Source organism: Pongo pygmaeus, chromosome 19 (assembly GCF_028885625.2).
Source record: "Pongo pygmaeus isolate AG05252 chromosome 19, NHGRI_mPonPyg2-v2.0_pri, whole genome shotgun sequence".
Classification (NCBI taxonomy): Eukaryota; Metazoa; Chordata; class Mammalia; order Primates; family Hominidae; genus Pongo; species Pongo pygmaeus.
The window spans coordinates 19,542,379-19,566,678 of NC_072392.2; the positions used below are offsets into that span (position 1 = coordinate 19,542,379).

General features: G+C 48.0%; 3 protein-coding genes across 4 annotated transcripts in view; 1 reads left to right on the top strand and 2 right to left on the bottom strand.

Moving 5' to 3' along the window:
* Nucleotides 1–9,802: 9,802 nt before the first annotated feature.
* On the bottom strand, nucleotides 9,803–16,916 carry LOC129017506 (signal recognition particle subunit SRP68-like). Its single transcript, XM_063657026.1, has 6 exons — nucleotides 16,758–16,916; nucleotides 16,064–16,158; nucleotides 14,597–14,726; nucleotides 11,602–11,677; nucleotides 11,118–11,173; nucleotides 9,803–10,632 (listed from the first exon to the last, which is right to left on the bottom strand). The coding sequence occupies exons 1-6, from the start codon at nucleotides 16,914–16,916 to the stop codon at nucleotides 10,288–10,290; spliced, it is 861 nt and encodes a 286-aa protein (XP_063513096.1). The 3' UTR covers nucleotides 9,803–10,287.
* A 54-nt stretch (nucleotides 16,917–16,970) lies between these two features.
* On the top strand, nucleotides 16,971–18,237 carry LOC129017507 (protein FAM106C-like). Its single transcript, XM_054458132.1, has 2 exons — nucleotides 16,971–17,064; nucleotides 17,717–18,237. The coding sequence occupies exons 1-2, from the start codon at nucleotides 16,971–16,973 to the stop codon at nucleotides 18,235–18,237; spliced, it is 615 nt and encodes a 204-aa protein (XP_054314107.1).
* Nucleotides 18,238–21,602: 3,365 nt separating this feature from the next.
* Nucleotides 21,603–24,300, bottom strand: part of LOC129017725 (ubiquitin carboxyl-terminal hydrolase 6) — a 48,939-nt gene continuing 46,241 nt past the window's right edge. Inside the window, exon 32 of one of the 2 annotated variants that reach the window (XM_054458402.2) lies at nucleotides 21,603–23,853. In XM_054458402.2, the coding sequence (XP_054314377.1) occupies nucleotides 23,680–23,853 (174 nt within the window). In that variant the 3' untranslated portion in view covers nucleotides 21,603–23,679. The remainder of the gene's footprint in view (nucleotides 23,854–24,300) is intronic. The other variant, XM_054458403.2, reaches the window with a different exon arrangement.

Consider the following 24,300-nt stretch of genomic DNA (forward strand, 5'->3'; position numbering starts at 1 on the left):
TTTTTTTTTTTGAGATGTAGTCTTGCTCTGTCTCCCAGGCTGGAGTGCAGTGGCACCATCTTGGCTCACTGCAACCCCTGCCTCCCAGGTTCAAGCGATTCTTCTGTCTCAGCCTCCTGAGTAGCTGGGACTACAGGTGCACGCCACCACACCCAGTTAATTTTTGTATTTTTAGTATAGATGGGGTTTCACCATGTTGGCCAGGCTGGTCTCGAACTCCTGACCTCAGGTGATTCGCCCACCTCAGCCTCCCAAAGTGCTGGGATTACAGGCATCAGCCACTGAGCCCGGCTGCTTCACCTTTGAGCTTGGTGCCTCCCTGGGAGGTGGCAGTCTTGGAAGTGGGGCCCTGGGGAGAGGTGTCCAGACTCTAGACAGACAGCAGCCAGGCGAGGCCTCTGAGCTGTGCAGGGGGAGGTGCCCTGGGTGGAGGGCAGTGAGTCTGAGGTCTAGAACAATCGAGCTTCTTCGACCTCTCTGCAGAAGCCCTCCAGGAAATGAGCACTGCAGGGGGCCCTCACACGCCCCAGAGATTAAGGGCTAACTGATTTACTGCAAGAAAAACAAGAGCTGACTTCCTGGTGTGATCTTCTCATGCCACATCAAATCAGGCCCAGCTCCTCTGATAAGGGCTGCCAGGCGGCAGGCAGGAACACCCTGAGCCATGAGGCGGTCTCTCACGTGGGATGCTCCTGTCCAATGGCAGCAACCCTGGCCCCAGAAGAAAACAGGAGAAAGGACAGGGACACAGAGTGGGGCATGGCTGTCTTTGTGCTTCACCTCTGGCCTCACACTTTGGAGAGAAAGGAGCCCTTTATCTAAAAGGTCAAGATGGGGCTGACTGCCTGGATCAAGACCCTCAGCGTCCATTTCTGCAACCACAAGTCCTGCTGTGTGTGGCTGTAGTGCATTTGAAGGTGCCCGGACCGAAGTGAGATGTGTTATACATGCAAAATTCACACCAGATTTTAAAGACATACTATGGAAAAAGAATGTAAAACGGCCGTCTGCGGTGGCTCATGCCTGTAATCCCAGCACTTTGGGAGGCCGAGGTGGGCGGATCATGAGGTCAGGAGTTCAAGACCAGCCTGACCAACATGGTGAAACCTCGTCTGTACTAAAAAATAAAACAATTAGCTGGGCATGGTGGCACATGCCTGTAGTCCCAGCTACTCGGGAGGCTGAGGCAGAAGAATCACTTGAATCTGGGAGGCGGAGGTTGCAGTGAGCTGAGATTGTGTCACTGCATTCCAGCCTAGGAGACAGAGCAAAACTTGGTCTCAAAAAAAAAAAAAAAAGAATGTAAAGCATCTCGTTAATTTTTCTATTGATTACATATTGAAATATTTTGGATATGTTGAATTAAATGAAATGTATTTTTAGTTTTATTTATTTATTTTTTTGAGACAGAGTCTTGCTCTGCTGCCCAGGCTGGAGTGCAGTGGCACAATCTCGGCTCACTGCAACCTCCACTTCCCAGGTTCAAGAGATTCTCCTACCTGAGCCTCCCGAGTAGCTGGGACTACAGGCTTGCACCACCACGCCCGGCTAATTTTTGTATTTTTAGTGGAGACGAGGTTTCACCATGTTGGTCAGGCTGGTCTCGAACTCCTGACCTCATGATCCGGGATTACAGGCATATTTTAAATTTTGACCTGTTGGTTTTTACTCTTTAAAATGTGGCTACCGATAAATCTAAAGTGACAAATGAGGCTTGCATTTCGGGCTTATCGGGATTCCTTCAGACAGCTCTGGCCTGGAAGTTAGATAGGATGCCCCGACCTTCAACCCTCCTAAGCCCTTGCTTCTGCCATGTCTCTTTGCTTGCAGTTAAAAAAATTTTTTTGGCCAGGTGGGGTGGCTCACGCCTGTAATCCCAGCACTTTGGGAGGCCAAGGCGGGCAGATCACCTGAGGTCAGGAGTTTGAGACCAGCCTGACCAACATGGAGAAACCCCATCTCTACTAAAAATACAAAATAATAAAACCAGGCATGGGCGTGGTGGCGCATGCTTGTAATCCCAGCTACTTGTGAGGCTGAGGCAGGAGAATCGCTTGAACCCAGGAGGTGGAGGTTGCGGTGAGCCGAGATCGCGCCATTGCACTCCAGCCTGGGCAACAAGAGCAAAACTCCATCTCAAAAAAAATTAAAAAAAAAAAAAAATATATATATAAATATATATATATATATATGTATTTTTTGGCAGGGCACACTGGCTCACACTTGTAATCCCAGCACTTTGGGAGGCTGAGGAGGCCGGATCACTTGAAGTCAGGAGTTCAAGACCAGCCTGGCCAACATGGTGAAACCCCATTTCTACTAAAAATACAAAAATTAGCCAGGCGTTGTGGTGAGTGCCTGTAGTCCCAGCTACTCGGGAGGCTGAGGCAGGAGGATCGCTTGAACCCAGGAGGTGGAGGGAGGTTGCAGTGAGCCGAGATTGAGTCACTGCACTCCAGCCTGGATGACAGAAGTGAGACTCTATCTCAAAAAAAACAAAAAAAAAACTTTTTTGGCCAGGCACGGTGGCTCATGCTTATAATCCCAGCACTTTGGGAGGCCAAGGTGGGCGGATCATGAGGTCAAGAGTTCAAGACCAGCCTGACCAACATGGTAAAACCTCGTCTCTACTGAAAATACAAAAATTAGCTGGGCTTGGTGGCACGCACCTGTAATCCCAGCTACTCAGGAGGCTGAGGCAGGAGAATCACTTGAACCTGGGAGGTGGAAGTTGCAGTGAACCGAGATCTCATCACTGAACTCCAGACTGGGTGACAGAGTGAGACTCCAGCTCAAAAAAAAAAAACCAAAAAATTTTTTTTTAAAGGCATGCATACAAAGATAGCATCTCCCCACTTTGAAGGGCCTGGTGAGTCCTTCCCCTCGCCTGATCCTGGCTTGTTCCTTGATGGATTGAGAGATTAGAGATGAAACGATCCCTGGGGCTGCTCAACCCTCTGCCAGCCGTGACTTTGCCTGGCAGCTTACTCACTCCTTGCGCCTGGAGCTCCACGCTGATGTGGGCAGCTGGCAGCTCACCTGGCCTGGGACCTAAGCAAGAGGCCTGATCAGACCAAAAACAGTGAGACTCTCAGCTCCAAGACTGCCAGACACAGCTGGGCACATGTGCAGCCCAGCCACGGGGTGGCTGCTTGGCAAGTGTGCCAGCAGTTAAGCCCTCTGGTGCCCACTCTCTCCTTCAGCTCCAGGGCTCCTGTGGGGAGCATTCTTCTCCCTGCTGAGGCTGATGGTGGTAATTGCCTCCTTTGCCTCAGGAGCCGTAAGCTACAAGGCACCCATGTGTTCCTGATGAGGTGAGGCTTTGCCGTCTCAGGAAATTGCCCTGTTTGTACAAAAGCTCTGCTGCCAGACCCTTGGACTGAAGTTGAGTGATGACCTCTTCCCTTCACTCCCTTGGCCCGCTGAGCAAAGCAGAGGCACCCTCCTCCAGCTGGGCCTAGAGGAGCACAGTCAGGTGGACTGGGGGTTCAAGGGACCAGCCTCCTTCCATTGTCTGCAGGTATAGGGTTGGGGGATAGAGGCTGTGGCCCAGGAATCTGCAGGGCCACTGGGAGGAGGCTCTTTTGGCTGTGAGTCTGCCTAGCAATCTGATAAAAAGAACTGAAATGCCAAGATCAGCCTAGAGAGAAGCAAAAGGTGGCACAGCTTGCTTAACCAGACAAGAGTGGGGAGGAACAGGTGCTAGTGATTCCTTTTGGGACTTTTACGGGGAAGGTTTAGAGGAAGCAACTACAAAAACTCCAAAAATCAGAAAACAACCAAATCTTGTGTGTGTTAAGAGAGCAGGCAGGATTCCTCATACTAAATGGCAAGAAAGAGAACATAGAGGGAACCCCTGGAATCCTCAAAACCAAGGCTGCCTTAGGGTATCTCTACCTCCCTCTGAACCATCCCCTTTCCCTGGGAGAAATGGGACACACAGCACCAGCCCCAGTTCAGCTGTAGGACTGGTGCTGATGCAGCCCACTCCCCAGCCCCTGCAGCCACCTGGTGCATGAGCCATCCCTGCATTCCAGAAGTCTGCAGCCCAGCCAGTCTTACTCAGGAACTGGTAGGCCCAAGGGCTCTGGGCCTCTCTGCCACCTTTTAGATAATAGCTGTCCTTACTAGCTAGGTCTGGGGACCTGCAGCCCTATTTTGGAGAAGTGCAGATGTGACAGAGGCAGCCAGCTAACTATCCATGCCAAGATAACAACCCGTATGGCCGCTTGAGAAAATGTTCCACCAGCTGCACCACAGCAGCAGGGGTCTGGTGGCATCTGGCACTGTTCACTGGTCAGAGGGAGAAAAAGGTTTATAAAACAGACAAACATGAAAACGAAGGAACAAGCAGTTCTTATAGCTGCCTGATTTGTCTCTATTGTCAGGAAGCTGGAAAGGGGATGTCAAACCACCCAGCACAGACAGCAGCTCGTCAGACCCAAACTATTGTCTGAATGGCATTGCACAGACTTAGGAGGACTTCCTGGGAAGGGGAAGACAAGGACGCAGGCTGGCTGAGTGGAAGGCTCTGTCAGCTATGTGTGCCCATCGACTCAGGGTACAGCAGCCCACACTGTCTTGGGGTCTGGGCTCAGAACATTTTGGGGGAACCTCCTCACTGTCTCCTCCCAGCAACTTTGAGATGCAGCTGCCCCTGTTGTACAGGAGCTGGAGCGTGCTCAGAGGCAATGGACTAGTAAGTGCAGGGCAGGGATCCACCAGCTCAGAGGACCCTGGGCACCTGCTCTCTCTCTGCCTCACACCTCTTCTTAGGCAGCATGGGAGGCACTGCCTGGCAAGGCCTTTGCACAGCCACACCCATCTCCATTCCACAGATGAGCTGCAGCTAACGTTACTCAGCTTTCACTGGCCCAGGTACCTGCCCGTCATAGCTGGATTGCTAGGTCAGAAGATCCCTGGGGAAGCACTTTGGGAGGCCGAGGCTGCGGATCACATGAGGTCAGAAGTTCGAGACCAGCCTATCCAACATGGTGAAACCTCATCTCTACTAAAAATACAAAAATTAGCTGGGCTTGGTGGCGCATGCCTGTAATCCCAGCTACTCAGGAGGCTGAGGCAGGAGAATCACTTGAACCCAGGAGGCGGAGGTTGTGGTGAGCGGAGATTGTGCCATTGCACTCCAGCCTGGGCAACAAGAGTGAAACCTCATCTCGGAATAATAATAATACCTCTAGTGGACGCTTGTAGAGCCCCTCACTCTGTGCCAGATGGTGCTTAGAGCAGAGGGTGGACCCAGAGGCCAGGAGCTATCTAATGTGTGCAACCTGCACAGCCTGCCACCCCCGCTGGCCCTGGGCAGTGCCCCCAGCCACGGCCCCTCCCAGGTCCTGCTCCCAAGTGTCTCTAATATCTAACAGAATAACAGGTTGGATTCTTCCAGTTGGTGTTGTCAGGATGCAGACAATTTCCAATTTATTCTCTTTGCTTTGGAACACCGATAAATTTTACAGCTAAATCTGCTTTCCATCTCCTCTGTAGCAACAAGTGTCTTCAAACAAAAAATTAGAACCAACACATATTTTTACTATCTTTGGATATTTTCCTAGATCTCTAAATGTCCCAGGCTTTTCAAGGCTGCAGACAGAATTGTGCTGTTTAGAATTCTGTGATCAGTTAGCTTTTTTGTGTGTGACTAATGACACCTCGTATGTGAAAAATTAGCGCTGCCACAGCAATGACAGTAAACAGAGCACAGTCCCACCCTCAAAGCCCCTGGTGTCGGCCTTCCTCTCCTAGGGGGGTGAAGCCTCTGCCTCAGCTTTTGGGAGGAAAGTCCCGGCTCTGGTCCAGGGCCACTATGGGTTGAGTGTGCCCTGTCATCACAGGCTGTCACCTTGTGGTCGTGGTGACAGGCTCAGGTTGCCACCAGGGGAAGGGGTCGGAAGCAAGCCGGGCACAATTTCTTTTCAAAGAGGGAATCCAAGAGTTCTCACTGATTTAATGTAAAACCAGAGAGGCAACAGCACATCCAAACAACATTTGGGAAGAGAGGAACAGGCCCGGAGACCCAGCAGCGAAGGCCAGTGCCATCCTCAGCCACCTCACGCTCCTGACCCTCACCCAGCAGGCCTGGTGGGGCTTGCCTGGAACAGAGAATAGAAACCACGGTCACATAGGCCGGGCGTGGTGGCTCACACCTGTAACCCCAGCACTTTGGGAGGCCGAGGCGGGTGGATCACGAGGTCAGGCATTTGAGACCAACCTGACCAACACAGTAAAACCCCATCTCTACTAAAAATACAAAAAATCAGCTAGGCGTGGTGGCGCATGCCTGTAATCCCAGCTACTCGGAAGGCTGAGGCAGGAGAATCACTTGAATAGGAGGCAGAGGTTGCGGTCAGCCGAGATCACGCCACTGTGCTCCAGCCCGGGCGACAGTGTCAGACTCCATCTCAAAAAAAAAAAAAAAAAGGCCAGGTGCGGTGGCTCATGCCTGTAATCCCAGCACTTTGGGAGGCTGAGGTGGGTAGATCCTAAGGTCAGGAGTTTGAGACCAGCCTGGCCAAGATGGTGAAACCCCCATCTCTACTGAAAATACAAAAATTAGCTGAGCATGGTGGTGGCCACCTGTAATCCCAGCTACTCAGGAGGCTGAGGCAGGAGAATTGCTTGAACCTGGGAGGTGGAGTGAGCCAAGGTTGTGTCACTGCACTCCAGCCTGGGCGACAGAGCGAGACTCCACTCAAAAAAAAAAAAAAAAAAAAAGGAAAGAAACCACGATCACAGCCACAACAGACCAACAGACCTCGGGCAGGCTTTAAAAGTATGAGACTGGGGGCCAGGCATGGTGACTCACACCTGTAATCCCAGCACTTTGGGAGGTCAAGGCAGGTGGATCACTTGAGGCCAGGAGTTTGAGACCAGCCTGCCCAACACGGTGAAACTCCGCCTCTACTAAAAATACAAATATTAGCTGGGCATGATGGCACACACCTGTAGTCCCAGCTACTTGGGAGATTGAGGCAGGAGAATCGCTTGAACCTGGGAGGCAGAGGCTGCAGTGAGCTGAGATCATGCCACTGCACTCCAGCCTGGGTGACAGAGTGAGACTCTGTCTCTAAATAAATAAATAAATAAATAAATAAATAAAAGTATAAGGGACTGAATGGAGCTCTCTTCGTCCTCTCTTGCTGTTGGAGACAGAAGCCTCCTCCAGGGTCAGAGCTTGCTGACAGCACCAGAGTCCATCCTGGAGGAGGGACCGGAGCCAGCACAACACGGGAACACCCACTTGGAACAGACCCATTTGCGGACCCCGGGGCCTCATCTGCATGTCGTGCTCCGTGGGAAGGCAGGACTGTGTGGCCTCCGAAGTGTCTTTCTGTGAAAACCCCCAGCGAACAGCCTGCAGGGCCCAGGGGCAGTGAGGTCCTGACTTGAAACCTGCTCCCATCAGAGGCAGAGCCACTTCCCAGGAGGACAGGAGGGGGTCCTGCATCTGGCGCTCTGTCTCCCATGACACAGCCTGCTTAATGTCCAGGAATCCCACATGAAGGGATGTGAGAGCTCGCCAGAGACCTTGGCCCTGCCAGATCTGTCTTCTTATGTAAACACCTGCTTTGAATACTGAACAGCGTCACTGGCCGTTAACAGCCAGTGCTGCTCAGAGCGCCTGGCAGGAGCACCGGGAGGAATGGAATTTGTAGTGTGGCCGCGAGACAAAGCATTAGGCAACCTGAGAAGGAAAAGGTGCAGTTGGGATTCGCCTCCATCTCTAGTTTATAGGTCCTGGGTCCCCACTGAGGCCAGCACTCTAGAGTGGGAGGGGCTGGGAGGGCTGTGGGCAGGACAAAGGGACATCTTCCAGGAGGATGAGTGGTTCCCCATGCCCGTCCCCTGCACGATGCTGCAGACAATGGCCTGAGGCAGGCCTGAGACTGCAGCACAGCAGGGCCTGCAATTGGATTCTTGGAGCTGGAGGACAGCATGGCTGTCAGCACAGAGACGAGACAAGGGAGGTGCAGAATCTTGGCCCATGGGCCTGGGAGGAGGATGAGGACATGGATGAAGACTCCCTAACCCCCAAACCGTGGTTCCTCAGCCCGCAGGGACACTGACCTGATCAAAACCCAGGACCTCAACCTGAGACCAGTCATCTGTGCTATATATATTTTTCTTTTAAAAAAGTTTTTTTGGTAGAGACAAGGTCTTGCCATGTTGCCCAGGCTGGTCTCGAACTTCTGGCCTCAAGTGATCTGCCTGCCTCGGCCTCCCAAAGTGCTGGGATTACAGGTGTGAGCCACTGTGTCCAGCCTATCTGTGCTATATTTTCAGAAGGAGGGGTGAGGATAGTCCTAGATTTATATGGCATAGATGATGAAACTTTCAATTAAAAAAAAAACCCAGCTTCCTGAGGCTCTCCAACCCAAAACAAACCCCAGGGGATCAGGGCCTCTCTGCAAGCATCTCAAGGTTCTAAGCCACCACACCATTCTAACAAGAAGTCTGATTTGTGTCTCACCATCCTTTCTAGCTCTTAGCCTTCCCTCCCTGCAACTTACTGGGAAAACAAAAGGCACAGCCAAGCCCACAGTGGCATTTTAAAACCACCTTTACAAAAATTCTAATGGTGAGATTATTAGAGTGAAAAAGGTCTAGCCTAACCCACTCCATCTTGCTTCTAACCTCCAAGCTGTCCTTATTCATTCCTGGGAATAAGCCAAACTAACTTTGGGAGAAGCTTGCAGTTTAACTGTTTAACTTTGAAACAAAGATGGTAACAGCACTTTCTGGAAATAAACCCCCTTCTTGCCTGGGGACCAGACTGCCTTTGTAGGACTAACAAATTAGCCACAAGAATTGAAATTATGGTTTAGGAGTCATGCAGCCAGAGGCCCAAGATTCTGAACCTTCGCATTTGCTCCTAGGGATGACATCGCTGTTGTAAAACCTAAGAATGGTGCTCGAGATATTTCTCAGACCCTGCACTTTATGGATCAGCTGGCACCATCCATCCAAACTGGCTCATCTGGTCTTGTGGCCCCCACCCAGGAAACCGACTCAGCACAAGAGGCCAGCTTCAACTCCCTATGACTTCATCTCCAACTCCCTATGACTTCATCTCCAACCTGACCAATCAGCACTCCCCACTTCCTGACCCCCTACCCACCAAATTATCCTTAAAATTCCCAGTCTCTGAATTTTCAGGGAGACCAATTTGAGTAATAAACTCCAGTCTCCTGTTTAGCCAGCTCTGTGTGAATTAAACTTTCTCTCTATTGCAATTCCTCTGTTTCAATGAATCAGCTCCATCTGGGCAGCAGGCAAGAACTCTCAGGGGGTTACAATGCCATCCTGAAACAATGCTCTTGGATTTTTAACCAGTTGGCCTTTTCTTCAAGCCACCAGGTTTGCTCAAAAACTGAAAACATCTAAGCCAACATTTCTCATGGTGAATTTTCTTTCCTATGTGACAGGTGAGTTTTGATTTCCAAAGGGAATCATAAGTGTCAGGTACATGTTTAAATCACTTTTATTCCTTGCTTTCTTACATTGTTTGTGTGACTTCTATTATTGATGTTATAATAGAAGTGAAAAGGGATGACTAAGAAAAAACAGGGGGTAATGAAGGGGATTAAAATGTAATAGCATCTAAAAATTACACATTGGGAAGTCCTGATAAATAGTGCCTCTAACATGTGTATCCAGCATCAGCCTCACCTAGTTGCCGGTAAGTCAGGTTACACTAGACCTCACCAGCTTCACACAACCAGGCTCCCAAGGAGAGAACGGGGACTGGACATGAGGGAGAGCACATAAGAAATGGGCACAGTCTCCGTCATCTTTGCCTTTTAATATAAGATTTGGTTTCATCATTTCTGAGTGTAACATATTTCTTCTAAAAATAGAGCTCTCTGCTTGTCTGAAACTTCTTAGCGTTCACTGGGAGGTGAAGGGGAATAAGGCTGACCGTAATTCTGGGGTGATGTTGCCAGTTTCATAGTCACAGATAAACTTTTCAAGGGATCCTGGATGCTCACAGCAAGGATGAGTTCATTTCAAATCATGACATGACATGACATGAAGCATGACAAAGCATTTCAAGGCCCCATCTGTGCCTGGTGTGGACTCCTGAACGCATTACTGACCAAAGGCAATCAATCACAGCTCACAGGGCACCAGACAGCAGCGGCCCCTCTCCCAGGAGGTACAGGAGACAGGATGACCCTGCACACGTTTACCAGAAGACAACAGGCTGCTCTCCTAACACACTGCTTAAGAATGTGTACAGACACAAGCTGTAGGAATGCAGGGCCAAAGATGTTAAACTCTTGCCCCGGGCCAATGCAGACCTGGATTTAATATCATGGAACTTGCTGGGATTTTCTCACAATACAGACTAAGAATCAGGATCTCCTCCACCCCCGAGGAAGAGCCTGGGTAGCTCCTGAATCCAAAGATGCCCTTGATGTATCCAGTGAGGCCACTCTTGGTCTTCTGTTCCAACTTGTCCTCGAGGGGTGGGAAAGCCACATGGCTGAGGGCCAGGTCAAAGGACAAAGGCTTGCAGGGGACGGGCTGGAAGCCTGGTGGGAAGTGCACAAGGTTGGCTTGCCTGGTGACAAGGGAAGGGTCCAGGCAGAATGTCTCAAACCGTTCAACCAGAGGCTGGAAGTCAAATCAAAGAGACGAATGTAGCATCAGTCACAGAACACCCTTGGTGAACATTCCTGAGTGCCGACTGCTTGATTCAGAGCTTTACAGGGGCCATCTCCCTCAATCACTCAATCCCGACAGCCTCCTATGAGGAGGGGCTACCACATCCCTGCCTTGTAGTCAGAGTCACTGAAACCCAGAGAGGCTAAGAGAGGGCCAGGCTAAGACTGGGGTGCAGGTCTGTTGGCCATGTTACAAGTTAGAGCTCTTACCCATGGCTGCTACTCTGCACAGCAACAGGTTCCTCAACCCTCTTCCCAGGGATGATCTGACATCTTGGAAGATTTATGCAAGAAGCTTTGAGGTTGGGTAAGAGAAGGGAGGGAGGTGGGGGGTTTCCTTAGAAATTTAGGGTCCACTGCTCTACAATGAGCATGCATTCCTAGTTTGTTGCTAATCCTGCTTTGTATTCCTCAAAAACCATGGCCCAGACTTCCCTTATTGTCCTTGACTTGGGAGGAGGAGGTCTCTGTTTGATGAGCATCATTTGCATCTGAAAGTTGCACAGGGAATCAGTATGAACAAGGATTTACAATAGCACACTAGTCACAAATGAGGCCTATGGCACAGGTGGCCCCTACATCCCAAAAGCAAAAGAGCCAGCATGTGGGGAAGCCAGTCCTGTCTCCTGCTGAGAAGTGGTGGAGATAAACAGATCAATCCCACATCCAACGCCGTCGGGCCTGTGAAGCCAGCAGAGTTGCATGAGAACAGTAACAGGGAGAAGGGCCAGTGTAACAGCACGTCTTGAAATGCTTCTACGTGATCTGATGCCCAGCTGGTACAAGTAAAGGCCAGGAATATCTTACAGATGAACTGAGACAACCCTTTCAACCTTAAAACAGTAGTGTGGGGTGTGAGAGAGAAGGCGAGTGGCAGGAAGAGAAGTCTGGGGATACAAAGGCCAGGCAGGGGGCTCACCAAGGATGGCTGCAGCCTGCAGGGAGCACTTCTCCGACCACACTTGAGTGATGAGCTCTTGCACATCAGGCAGGTCCTGTAAGATTCAGAAAATGTGTACTCCTGAGCCAGGGCCAGGTCAGAGAAGCACACCAAGCTAACCTGAGTTAAGCAACCCCACTGGTATTTTCACAGGACTTTAGACTTTCTAAACGGTTCTCTGTATTAGAACAAAACAAAACAAAACACTAGCCTGTTTCAAATGGGAAAAGCTATGCCATGGCTTAAGTAATAATGCCTGGAAATAAAGATGATGTTGATAATATTAATAAATTCATCATACACTAAACAGTGTGCCAGGCATTGTTCTAAGCTGGTTACATAATCACTAGCTTAACCTTCTCAATAATCCTGAGGCAGTTTGCACTCCCATTTTACAGATGAGAAAATGGAAGCATGGAGAGGTTAAGCAATGTGTGGGCCATGCCCCCAAGTGGCAGTGGGCTGGGGTAAGGGTCTGGGCCATCTGGCTCAAGGGCATAAGCCCTTAGTCATTACATCCCACTGCTTCATCGAGGGTGATGAATTTTCCTGGCCTCGGTCTCTTGCTTGGCGTATTGGGAATGACCTGAAAAGGTCTGGATGCCACAGAATCCATCATGCCTCCATTCTCTGACACTTCCCCCACAAAACAATTCAGCACATGAAATCAGGTCCACACTGGTTTGCACCACATCCCAAGATGATATTCCACGGTGGTGATGCTGCCATGCCCGTCACCCCCACCTGCCCACATCTCTCTGCTCTTTCCTAGCTCTGCCTTTGCTGGGGGTCTCTCTTACTTCTTCTGCATCCATAAGTGGGCTCCTGCATGCCAGTCTGTGGCTACAACAAAACTACAGGCTCTCTGAAGGCAGAGAGCTTCTTCTCTACCCCTCTGAGCTTGCACGGGATCCAGCAGCCCCTACACTGGTGTGACTCCATCAACAACAGGAACTTTTGCTTGCTTTTCTTTTTTTTTCTTTTTTTTTGAGACAGAGCCTTGCTCTGTCACCCAGGCTGGAGTGCAGTGGCACAATCTTGGCTCACTGCAAGCTCCGCCTCCCGGGTTCACGCCATTCTCCTGCCTCAGCCTCCCGAGTAGCTGGGACCACAGGCACCCGCCACCATGCCAGGCTAATTTTTTTGCATTTTTAGTAGAGACGGGGTTTTACGGTGTTAGCCAGGATGGTCTCGATCTCCTGACCTTGTGATCAGCCCACCTCAGCCTCCCACAGTGCTGGGATTACAGGCATGAGCCACGGTGCCTGGCCCCTGCTTGCTTTTCTAAATGGTCTCTACTTGTCAAATATACATGGATTCCTTAGACAAGCTGATGTTGCAACAAGTTCTATATCATCACAGCAGGCCACAAGCTTAAGAAGTTAGTTATCATTCAATAATCAGTAAAGCACCGGGTGTGGTGGCTCATGCCTGTAATCCCAGCACTTTGGGAGGCTGAGGTTGGCGGATCAAGAGGCTTGATCACTTGAAGTCAGGAGTCCGAGACCAGCCTGGCCAACGTGGTGAAACCCTGTCTCTACTAAAAATACAAAACTTAGCCAGGCTTGGTGGCACATGCCTGTAGTCCCAGCTACTTGGGAGGCTGAGATAGGACAATCACTTTAACCTGGGAGGCAGAGGTTGCAGTGACCGAGATTGTGCCACTGCACTCTAGCCTGGGAGACGGAGACTCCATTTAAAAAAAAAAAAAAAAGTAAAGCAAAGCAAGCCTTCCGTGGCTGCACTTTATTTATTTATTTTGAGATGGAGTCTCGCTCTGTCACTCAGGCTGGAGTGCAGTGGTGTGATCTTGGCTCACTGCAACCTCCGCATCCCAGGTTCAAGTGAGTCTCCTGCCTCAGCTTCCCAAGTAGCTGGGATTACAGGTGTGCACCACCACGCCTGGCTAATTTTTTTTATTTTTGTAGAGACAGGGTTTCGCCATGTTGCCCAACCTGGTCTTGAACTCCTTACCTCAAGTGATCTGCCCACCTCAGCTTCCCAAACTGCTGGGATTACAGGCACGAGCCACCGCATCCAGCCCTGTGGCTGTACTTTAGATCAAGCATTTCCTTAGCTTTAATGGACCCCCAAATGGCCTGGGGATCTTGTTAAAATGCAGATACTGGCCAGCATGGTGGCTCATGTCTCCAGTCTCAAGGTTTTGGGAGGCAGAGGCAGGAGGACTGCTTGAGGCCAGAAGTTCAAGGCCAGCCTGGGCAACATAGTGAGACCCCCATCTCTACAAAAAAATAAAAATTGGGCGGGCATGGTGGCTCATGCCTGTAGTCTCAGCTACTCAGGAGGCTGAGGTGGGAGGGTCACTTGAGCCCAGGAGTTCAAGGCTGCAGTGAACTATGATGGTGCCACTTGCATTCCAGCCTCAGTGACAGAGCGAGACCCTGTCTCAAGAAAGAAAGAAAGAAAAAAAACAAGCAGAAGGTTCCAGGCGGGAGCTGAGAGGCTGCATTCCTAGCCAGGTCCCCGCCGCTGCTGCTGGTCTTGCACACGCCCTACAGGATGGCTGCACCAGTGCTTCTCACTTTGTTGCATGCCAGAATCATTAAGGGGCCTTTCAAAGTCCCAATGCCCACTTCAGATCCCTCACACTGATTAGAACCACAATCTCTGGGGGTGCCACCCAGACATCTACCTTGAAAAAAATCTTCCTAAGAGATTTCAACGTGTAGTCAAGTCTGAGAGCAGTACTTCAGGTTTTCCTGTGGAGGTTTTTGTTTCTTTGAAATCAGAAAAACGCCTTCTCTTCTTCATACCTAAATCCTCCTCAGGCCTGGAGCACAGCCATGAGTGACACAGCCTGCAGCTCCTGGGCAGTCAGGGCCACACCAGGTCCCATGCGCAGCCAGGGAGGACCAGCCTGAGGTGGAGCCCAGCTGTTGTACCCTCACGGCTCCTCCACAGCCAACTCCATAACGTGCCAGGGCTTACAAACAAGGAGAGGCCAACCTCTCACCTTTAGGCTGTTCTTGAAGGTGCCAGCATCAGAATTTACTTCATCTGCATATTTCAGGATGCTATCATGCAGGACAAGTGCTTCGCTCCACTTCTTCACCAGCGCATAGGACTGAGCAATGAAAAAACACCTGATGGGGAGGGGAAAAGAGCCACAAAATTCTAAAGCTGCAATTACCAAAGACCAAGGCTTTCCTTGCAGTTTAGGCAAAATTTCACATTTGGAAACAGATTTCTTAACGTGGGGTCACCGCATGGGAGCCCACTTCATGGGAAGCTTTCAGATTTGTAGGCTACCGTGCAGAGATGCTTCCCAGCAATCAGAGATGCCCAGGTAGGCCCAACACTGAGCCACGGTTTTTTACTCACTGGCTGACTCTGCAGAGGAGGAACAGTTCCCAGAAGGAGCATGGTGAGACCAGGGACAGGACAGAAGGAAGAACGCTGCCCAACTCAAACAGAAATCCCACCCCCATCCACACACCCAAGTCACAATCATTCATCTCTGCTCATCGCTTTCCAACAACAAAACTCACAGAAGGTTCTTCCTGAGTCAAATTCCTCTCCTGGGCTCAGCAGAGCCTGAGTGCTGCGGGTCCCTGACAGGACAAAAGGGGCCATGCAGTGAAGACAGGGCACGCTGGAGCTCCAGAGCACACTGGCGTGTGAGGGCCAGACGAGGAAGGGCAAGAATGCATGGGGCTCTGCCTTCCGTCCCGGCTGGGCCCCATCGTGCTACCCAGCCTACTTCCGAGTTCCAAATGATACAAGTCATTTAAGAAACTGAGTTTAGCTTTATCCCGAGTTAGTTCAAGTTCCTTGAACTGGCCACACTGGTTCTGCTAATTAACACCCTTTCAAGGCGTGCCCCTTTACCCTGGGAGGGAGGAGGCAAGTAGAGGAAGACAAGTTTTTTGTTTTTTGTTTTTTTTTTGAGATGGAGTTTCACTCTTGTCACCCAGGCTGGAGTGCAATGGTGCGATCTTGGCTCACTGCAACCTCTGCCTCCCAGGTTCAAGCTATTCTTCTGCCTCAGCCTCCTGAGTAGCTGGGTTTACAGGCATGCACCACCATGCCCGGCTAATTTTGTATTTTTAATAGAGACAGAGTTTCTCCATGTCAGTCAGGCTGGTCTCAAACTCCCGACCTCAGGTGATCCACCTGCCTTTGCCTCCCAAAGTGCTGGGATTACAAGCATGAGCCACCACACCCAGTGAGGAAGCCAAGTTTAACGTGTGTGCTCCACTCCTCCAACATGGCCAAAGGGCAGTCATCATCACTGGCCACTACTGACCACAGCCTTTAGAAACTCCCCTTGAACATGCTGGGCTGACCTTCCTCTGATCACAGGCAAGGTAACCATACACTCAAGGCCAATGATCCCATCTGCTATGGGCTGGGTCATGCTCCAAATGCTTACAGAACCTGGGAGGCAGAGGAAAACTCTGCCCATCCCATGGGACGTTACCTGTAAGCTTCGAACACCAGAATCTTGAGGCCTATCTCTTTCTGGAAGACTTTGTCTTCCTCTAAACCAGGAAGCTGGAGCAATTCCACAAGATTCTGTACAACAGATGCAACAAGAAAATTCATGAAGAGTAGATCTTAGGTTGAATTTTTCACAGAAGACCTTGTAAGAACAGACAATGGTAAGAAAAAAAAGCCCGAGATCAATACAATGGGGAAAAGCCTGTGAAGTGACCTGGCAGCAGCCACACCTGCTGTCACCTCCATTCCCCTCTCATCTTGGAAACATATTTGCCCTTTACAACTCAACTCATAGCTCACCCGCCTTCAGAGACTTCTTGGCCCATCTTAGCTGGAAGGGATCTGTTCCAGCTCTGAGCTTTTATTTTGCTTAGCATCTACTCAGATGCCTTGACTGTGTGTGTCTCACAGTCCTACTGACTGACAAACTCCCTGGGGGCCGAGATGGCATGGATTCAGGTCTCAGATGCTCTATGGCACCTGGGAGCATCTTACATAGGTGAAGAGCTCAGTGATGATCTGGGGTCACTATTCTCTGAAGATCAGCATGTCTGAGAGGTAGGTGCTCACAGACTGTGGAACTGGTGTAAGACGTTTGTCTTTTCCCAGCTACTAATAGGTTCTGCTTGTCATAGCCCTTCCATGATACAAAGTTAAGTCATTTTGTGTCTGACACAGGCAAAGGAAAACGACAGGCCCTTGCCTTCCCGGTCCTCAAGGGTCAGCTGTAAGATGATGTCATAAAGCCGGATCAGGTCCTGGGGCCGGGGGGAGCACTTGCTGTCATCCTCTGGATGCTGCTGCAGCAGAGCCCTGTGCAGACCTTTGGCCATGCTCTCATTATGCTTGATTGCCATTGACAGCTTGATGTAAGTCAGGTAGCTGGAATGCATCACAAGTCAGCTCAAGTTATACTCAGAGAAGCAGAGGAACTGGGAGGACTGGACTACGAGCTGGGGCCGACCCAGAGGAAGTGGGGGGGCGAGTTGGGGCAAGGCCACAGCAGGGCCATTTGGCCTGGGCTTCAAGGGACCCTGTAATCCCAACTACTTGGCAGGCTGAGGCAGGAGAATCACTTGAATCTGGGAGGTGGAGGTTTCAGTGAGCCAAGATAGTGCCACTTCACTGCAGCCTGGGCGACAAGAGTGAAACTCCGTCTCAAAAAAAAACTAAAATAGGCCAGGTGCAGTGACTCATGCCTGTAATCCCAGCACTTTGGGAGGCCAAGATGGGTGGATCACCTGAGGCTGGGAGTTCAAGACGAGCCTGACCAACATGGAGAAACCCCATCTCTACTAAAAATACAAAATTAGCTGGGCGTGGTGGCTCATGCCTGTAATCCCAGCTACTCAGGAGGCTGAGGCAGGAGAATTGCTTGAACCTGAGAGGCGGAGGTTGTAGTGAGCTGGGATTGCTCCATTGCACTCCAGCCTGGGCAACAAGGGCAAAACTCCGTCTCAAAATAAATAAATAAATAAATAAATAAAATAAATACATAAAATAAATAAATACATAAATAAAATAGATATGTATTTATGCAAACCATAGAAAAATGTTTGGCAACCATCCCAAGATACCCGACAATGTGAAATACTTTTATTACAACTGGCCTGACCTTCAAAGGCCTTCGCAGCTCCTGCCTTCCTGTTACCGTCTACTATGTTCCTCGTGCACCTTCCACTTGGCACAAACAGGGTGCACTGCCTCCGAAATGCATCACTTGAATCCTGCCTCTGCTCCTTTGTCCATCTGAATCACCCTCTCCACATTTCTGACCCTGTAATCCTGATCTCACTTCATGAGGCTGTTCGCTTCCCTTTTGCATTTAGCTTTCCCCGGGGTACACTGTCAATAGCCTACTGTCTGATATCATCAGTCAGCACTTCATCAGAGGCAATTATGTCTACAAAGCTTTTGGCTCATTACTGTCACTCCTCCTTACATGTGTGCACATGCATATCATCTTTCCCTAATGAGACTGGAAATAATGATTCATTCCCTGGAGCAGTGGTTTCCATAAATGACCAACCCACAGACCAGTGCAAATGGGCTGCAAAAGAGCTTCCTCTGAGGAACTTATTAGAATGCAGATTCTCGGACTGTGTGGGACAGGAGGATCTCATAAATCTGGGTGTAACAGGCACAGAACATTAAGTGTAATATGGGCAGGACTCTGGACTCAGCATATCCTACAAGCTGCTGGCTGATTCCGATGATGCCGATGAATTGCCAGGTTGGGAACTGCTGCCCCCAGACAACCTAGCAGAGAGCTCTGTACGTGATAGGTGCTCACTCCCCTATTGTTTGGGTGTATGCCTCCTGATAATGAACTTGATCATAACATTATTGTTGTATTATGCCTGTATTGTTTCCTTAAGTGAAGGAAGAATGCTTTTGAGTACCTAATAGGTGGCAAGCTCTGTGCCTGCTTACATACATGAACTATTCCTTTTAATAACCTTTGGAAATAAAGTGGTATTTTCATTGGGCATTAGAAATCTGAAAACTTTGGTTTACAGCTGTTGCAACAGCAGAACTAGAATTTGACCTCCGACATAATGGGCTCAAAATCTATGACCTTTCTGCTCACCAGAGGGCGTGAACTGCTGGTTTGTACCTGGCTTGCAGATACCTTCTTTGGGCAGCACAATGTTCAAAATTAAAAAAATTTACCAGCACTTCTAAACTGGATACTTTGTATTAATATCTGGGTTTCTGGCTTCTCTTCATGGGGGGGAAAAAAAAAAGGTTTGGTGAACACTGGGGCCCACATTCCCGCAGGGCAACAGTCACATGGAGCCTTTAGATGGGCATGTGCCTAGAACACACTAGAGTCCCCATCGCTCCCCGTTCTCTTACATTCTATTCCCAACTAGGTTCTTATAGGCCCGGGTTTGTGACTGTTGCACACTTATCTACTCTCTTGCTTCCCACTGGTCAGGAAGTCTGGCAAACTTAAAAGGCCTCTTTTTGTTGCTCTCTCCTGTATGGATCTCTGATCATAGAGGTGTGTGCATTTCTGACTTTGTGATTTCAATACTAAGGAAGCTGTTGGCACATTATCAAGGGAAACTGGGATCGCTGCTCCCCAACTTACACATTCTGGTGTGTCCCAGTAAAATTCTATATTCATCCTCCAAACTAGCTGGGAAAAATGTGGCAAATCATCTACTTGCTCCAATTCAATGGTGTTTAGAAGTAAAAAGTCACTGTGAGCAGTGCCACCAAGTGGTGGAGAGACTCCATGCAGAATCACCACCTTCAGCCAGAGAGGCTGGGAGGCCGAAGACCTCTCTCAATGCACAGAGCTGTTCAGAAACTAGAAACGAAATGCTTGCCCACCTCCCTAGGCCGCTCCTTCTGAGGCTTTTTGAGACAAGGTCTCACTGTCACCCAGGCTGGAGTGCAGTGGCACAATCGAGGCTCACTGCAACCTCAACCTTCTGGATTCAAGCGATCCTCCCACCTCAGCCTCCTGAGTAGCTGGGGTGACTACAGGCACGGGCCATCACACCCAGCTGATTTTTTTTTTTTTTTTTTTTTTTTTTTTTAGTAGAAATGAGGTCTCGCCATATTGCTCAGACTGGTCTTGAACCAGCCCATTTTTAGCTTTTTAAAAGACAGCCGTGGCCAGCCATGGCAGCTCACACTTGTAATCACTGCACTTTGGGAAGCTGAGGTGGGCAGATAGCTTGAGCCGAGGAGTTCAAGACCAGCCTGGGCAACATGGTGAAACCCCATCTCTACAAAAAATACACAAATTAGCTGGGTGTGATTGGGCACATCTGTGGTCCCAGCTACTGGGGAGGCCGAGGTGGGAGGATTGCTTGAGCCTGGGAGGTCAAGGCGGCAGTGAGCCATGATTACCTCACTGCATTCCAGCCTGGGCAACAGAGACCCTGTCTCTATCTAAAAAAAAGAAAGAAAGAAAGAAAGAAACCTAAAAACAGACTGGCACTTAAAAGAGTTGTGCTTCATTTTTTGACTTTCTGTACTAATTTTCTGTTTGTTCCTTTCCTTAAACAAGCTGCCACTGCTGCTGATTCAACATGTTTCATTTTATATATATTATATATATATATATATATTTTTTTTTGAGACAGAGTTTCGCTCTTGTTGCCCAGGCTGGAGTGCAATGGCGTGATCTCAGCTCACTGCAACCTCTGTCTCCTGGGTTCAAGTAATTCTCCCAGGTTCAAGCAATTCTCCTGCCTCAGCCTCCCAAGTAGCTGGGTTTACAGGCATGCACCACCATGCCCGGCTAATTTTGTATTTTTAGTAGAGACGGGGTTTCTCCATGTTGGTCAGGCTGGTCTGGAACTCTCAGCCTTAGGTGATCTGCCTGCCTTGGCCTTCCAAAGTGCTGGGATTACAGGCATAAGCCACTGGGTCTGGCCCATTTTATACATTTTTAATGTGTATTCTTGTTTTTGGAAAATGTGAACAGAGGACTATTAAACTCTTTTAGCATCAGTATAGCAAGGAGGTAAAACAACAAACAACAAAACAAACAAAAAAAAACCCTTTTTGTAAAATAGGATTGAGTATCGTTGGATTGAGCACTTATCAAGCAACTGTGCCAGGCATTTGTGTCCTTCTCATTTAATTCTTACAAGCCTGAGTGTTCGGTATTTTAATTTTATAGGTGAACAAATAGAAGCTGAGGGTGAAGGACCTACAGCTGTCACGTTCATCTCTTCTCAACACTGCCAACTGTCCCCTTGGATCTCCCAGACAGACAAGGGACATCTCTGGTTTCTCGGTGCCCCCTAGAAACCTAGGGTCATTTCAAGGCATTATGCAAATGAGAAGCTTTCCTTCTCTTCACCTCATCTCCTGATCTGCACAAAAATGACTGTAGGACCCACTGTAGGTACCGATGTAGTCACCAATCCTCAGTTTACCACCTGCTCTCTACTTGCTTCCCTGCCATAACTTTCTAAAAGGGATGTGAGCCATGTTTAAAGTCACCTGGTCACTGGAGGGATCTTGTTCTACCCTCTGTAGTAGTACCTCTGTAGGGTAGTACCCACTGTAGGGATCTTGTTCTACATCAGTGGTTGCCAACCTTTTTGGCACCAGGGACTGGTATTGTGGAAGACAATTTTTCCACGGACTGGGGGGATGGGGGAATGGTTTCAGGATAAAACTGTTCCACCTCAAATCATCAGGCATTAGATTCTCATAAGGAGCACACAACCTAGATTGCTAGCACGTGCAGTTCACAATAGGGTTCATTCTCCTGTGAGAATGACATGCTGCTGCTGACCTAACAGGAGGCAGAGCTCAGGTGGTAATGAGAGCAAGGGGGAGTGGCTATAAATACAGCTCACGGCTCACCTCCTGCTGTGCAGCCCGGTTCCTAACAGGCCATGGACGGTACTGGTCTGTAGCCCAGGAGTTGGGGAATCCTACTCTACAGAGTTTCCAACCTCAGAGATGAAGCATCCCCTCTGTAAGTCAGAAAGAAATTATTCAAGTAGGAGAATTAAAACAGGATCACAGAGAGGGAGGCTGAAGAATTTGACATTCTGTGTTTACTTGTATGAGGAAAAACAGCACATAGAGGCATCCACAGTATTTAATTCGTTTGGATAACAGTTACAGATAAACAGGTACACCCATATACAATTACCAATACTTTTTATACAGTTCATATTTCAGTACATCAACACTATTTTATTCACATTCTATTTATGTACATTAACATCTTTCTAAAGCCAGTGCATTGTCAACAAGTTTTATACAGTAATTTACAAGATGAATGTAGTTAATAGTTAATTTAATATATTTTCAGCTAGTTCATGAATTAAAAAAATTAATTACAACCAGTATAACAAACACAGATCAAACAACATTAGTAGATTGTGCTACCTGCTTAAATAAAGCAACTGTAAAGAAATTATTTAAAATCTTCCACTTTTTAATGGGACATGTCCAGGTAGGAATGGACAGATTTTATATACTGAAAATCTTGAAACTATAAAGTATGCATTTTGTCTGACTTTATTACATTAGACAATTTAGGCCACTCCTACCTACTTGCAATTATATTTTTTCTGAAAAGGATTTCACTTTAGGTAGCCATTTCAGATAACCTTTCCAAATGCTCTGAGAACTAGATATTCATAGTTACTGGCCTCAGATATCAGAACGCAAATGCTTAGTTACACTGGTAATTACTACCTATGAGGAAGAAAGGGTAGTGGAATCTGACAGTTAATGAGAATCAACTTGCAAGGTCTAAATGAATAAACAAAGGCCAAAAATAAGGTGAAACATTTCCTTCAAGTATGTATTAAAATACTACACGAAAAAAACTCTACCTGAAATAAATAGTATTTATACTTTTGTTCCAGTCTTGAATAATTAGAGAAAAAATGAAGTAAACAAAGAAACATAACTTTCAATGACTACTGTAAAATTTAAAAAAAAGGCAAATATCAAAATAAAAAAATTAGTGAACATGCAAACAAAGAAAAACAAAAGTTGACTTCCTAAAACCACCAATTTCATTAAATATACTTATGAACTCCTAATGTCTGGGACGTGTTTTGTTTGTAATTTATAGCCCTTAGAGCCATCAAATACACACAAGCAAGTTCATTTGCATGTGTTCTCTCTTTTTTAAAGTGCAAAATAAACACAGAAAAGAACAACCACTAATTGCGAAACGTGATCTAGCTCTGATGCCGCTTACTTTCCCAGAAGCTCTTGTTGCAACATGTGCACGTGAAGATGGTGCAAATATTGGCAACTGCTCCCCTTCCCTCAGCATGGGCGGGGCCGGGGGTGTAGAATACATTTCTGAGGATACATTCTGAGGATACTTGAAGTATCCTAAATGTAAGATGCCTCCACTGGGAGGGCCATGGTAGCTGGATTTCCCAGGATGTTTTTCTTTCTACTGGGTCTCCCTCTGGGTGGAAGGCACATAGCTCTTAAGAGAGCCTCCCTTTCAGACTGACCACTCTATGCCCCTGCCACCAATGACTGGTTGTGCCTCAAACATAAACACAACGGCAAAAACAAAAAGCAAGAAAGACAAAGAAAGGGTATGGAAACTTTAAAAAATAAATTGAAAAATCCTCGCCCGTGCCGTAAGAATCATTTGCACACCTTCATGATCTGGCTTTCTCCATCTTGTCAATATAATGGAATAAACTTTGGGAAGAAGGAGGTAGCATATCATGTCATCCCTAGACAACATTACAATTTTTTGTTTTTTACTTTGACTCCAAGGAAATCTTTAATATTTGTTATGATTATTGGTAAACTCTATACTCACTACATATTTGTTCATATCTGGACAAGCACAGTTGAATTCTTATTTGGTCCCAGGTGGCTGGTGCCAAACCTTTTGTTTGCAGGCTGATGGTGGGATCTGCCTGAAAGTTCTCTATCGGAAAACTTGTATGAGACTTTAAAATAAAATTATTACTACTCTTAAAGTTAACTATTTTAATTAGAATTTGTATTCTAACAGGATAAAATAACTACATTTAGCTTGCCTTTCAGTGATACTTTTGCCAGGTACAGCTTGGCAACGAGTCATCTCCCTCACCACCAAGCTGTCTAGCAGCCAGAGTGGTAGCTTTACTGTAACATACAGTACTTTTTGTAATCAGACTCAAAGTCTTCATCCATACTGCTTGTGTCTGCCATCTTTTTGCCATCAATCTTTGGCAGAAATTGTGCATAGTCTATCCCCTGCTGCTCATAGAAAAGAATGTAGGCAGAGTCGGTGTCAATTTCATCAGGGTGACATTCCTGAAAGGGCAAGAAAAACCTTTAACAAAAAGCCATCACTATTATGGCTCTAAATCCTTGCCAGGAAAGGGAAGACCAACCCTCTGTAATTACTAAACCTGATTGCTTCCAATAAGCTCACTAGTTTGGCTGTCTCACACCTGCCCCTTTAAAATGAGCCCCATTATTTCCAATGTTTGCTTTGGGGAAAATATTTTGACCATAGACAAGTCAAAACAGAATGACCTAAAACCCCATCAAATTCTATTCATTTATTTTGTATGTATTTATTTATTTTTTTGAGATGGAGTCTCACTCTGTCACCAGGCTGGTGTGCACTGGTGTGATCTCAGCTCACTGCAATCTCGGCCTCCTGGGTTCAAGCGATTCTCCTGCCTCAACCTCCTGAATAGCTGGGACTACAGGCATGTGCCACCACACCTGGCTAATTTTTTGTATTTTTAGTAG

Excerpts from the sequence above, each read along its gene's own strand:
- LOC129017506 (XM_063657026.1), bottom strand. The coding sequence starts at position 16,916 with ATGGCCAAAGGTCTGCACAGGGCTCTGCTGCAGCAGCATCCAGAGGAT. Across the intron at positions 16,159-16,757 it reads TGTCGTTTTCCTTTGCCTGT|AATCTTGTGGAATTGCTCCA; the intron begins GTCAGACACAAA and ends TCTGTTGTACAG. Across the intron at positions 10,633-11,117 it reads CCCAAGTCAAGGACAATAAG|CCTCTGGTTGAACGGTTTGA; the intron begins GGAAGTCTGGGC and ends TTTGACTTCCAG.
- LOC129017507 (XM_054458132.1), top strand. The coding sequence starts at position 16,971 with ATGCATCACAAGTCAGCTCAAGTTATACTCAGAGAAGCAGAGGAACTG. Across the intron at positions 17,065-17,716 it reads GACCCAGAGGAAGTGGGGGG|CTCCTGCCTTCCTGTTACCG; the intron begins GCGAGTTGGGGC and ends AGGCCTTCGCAG.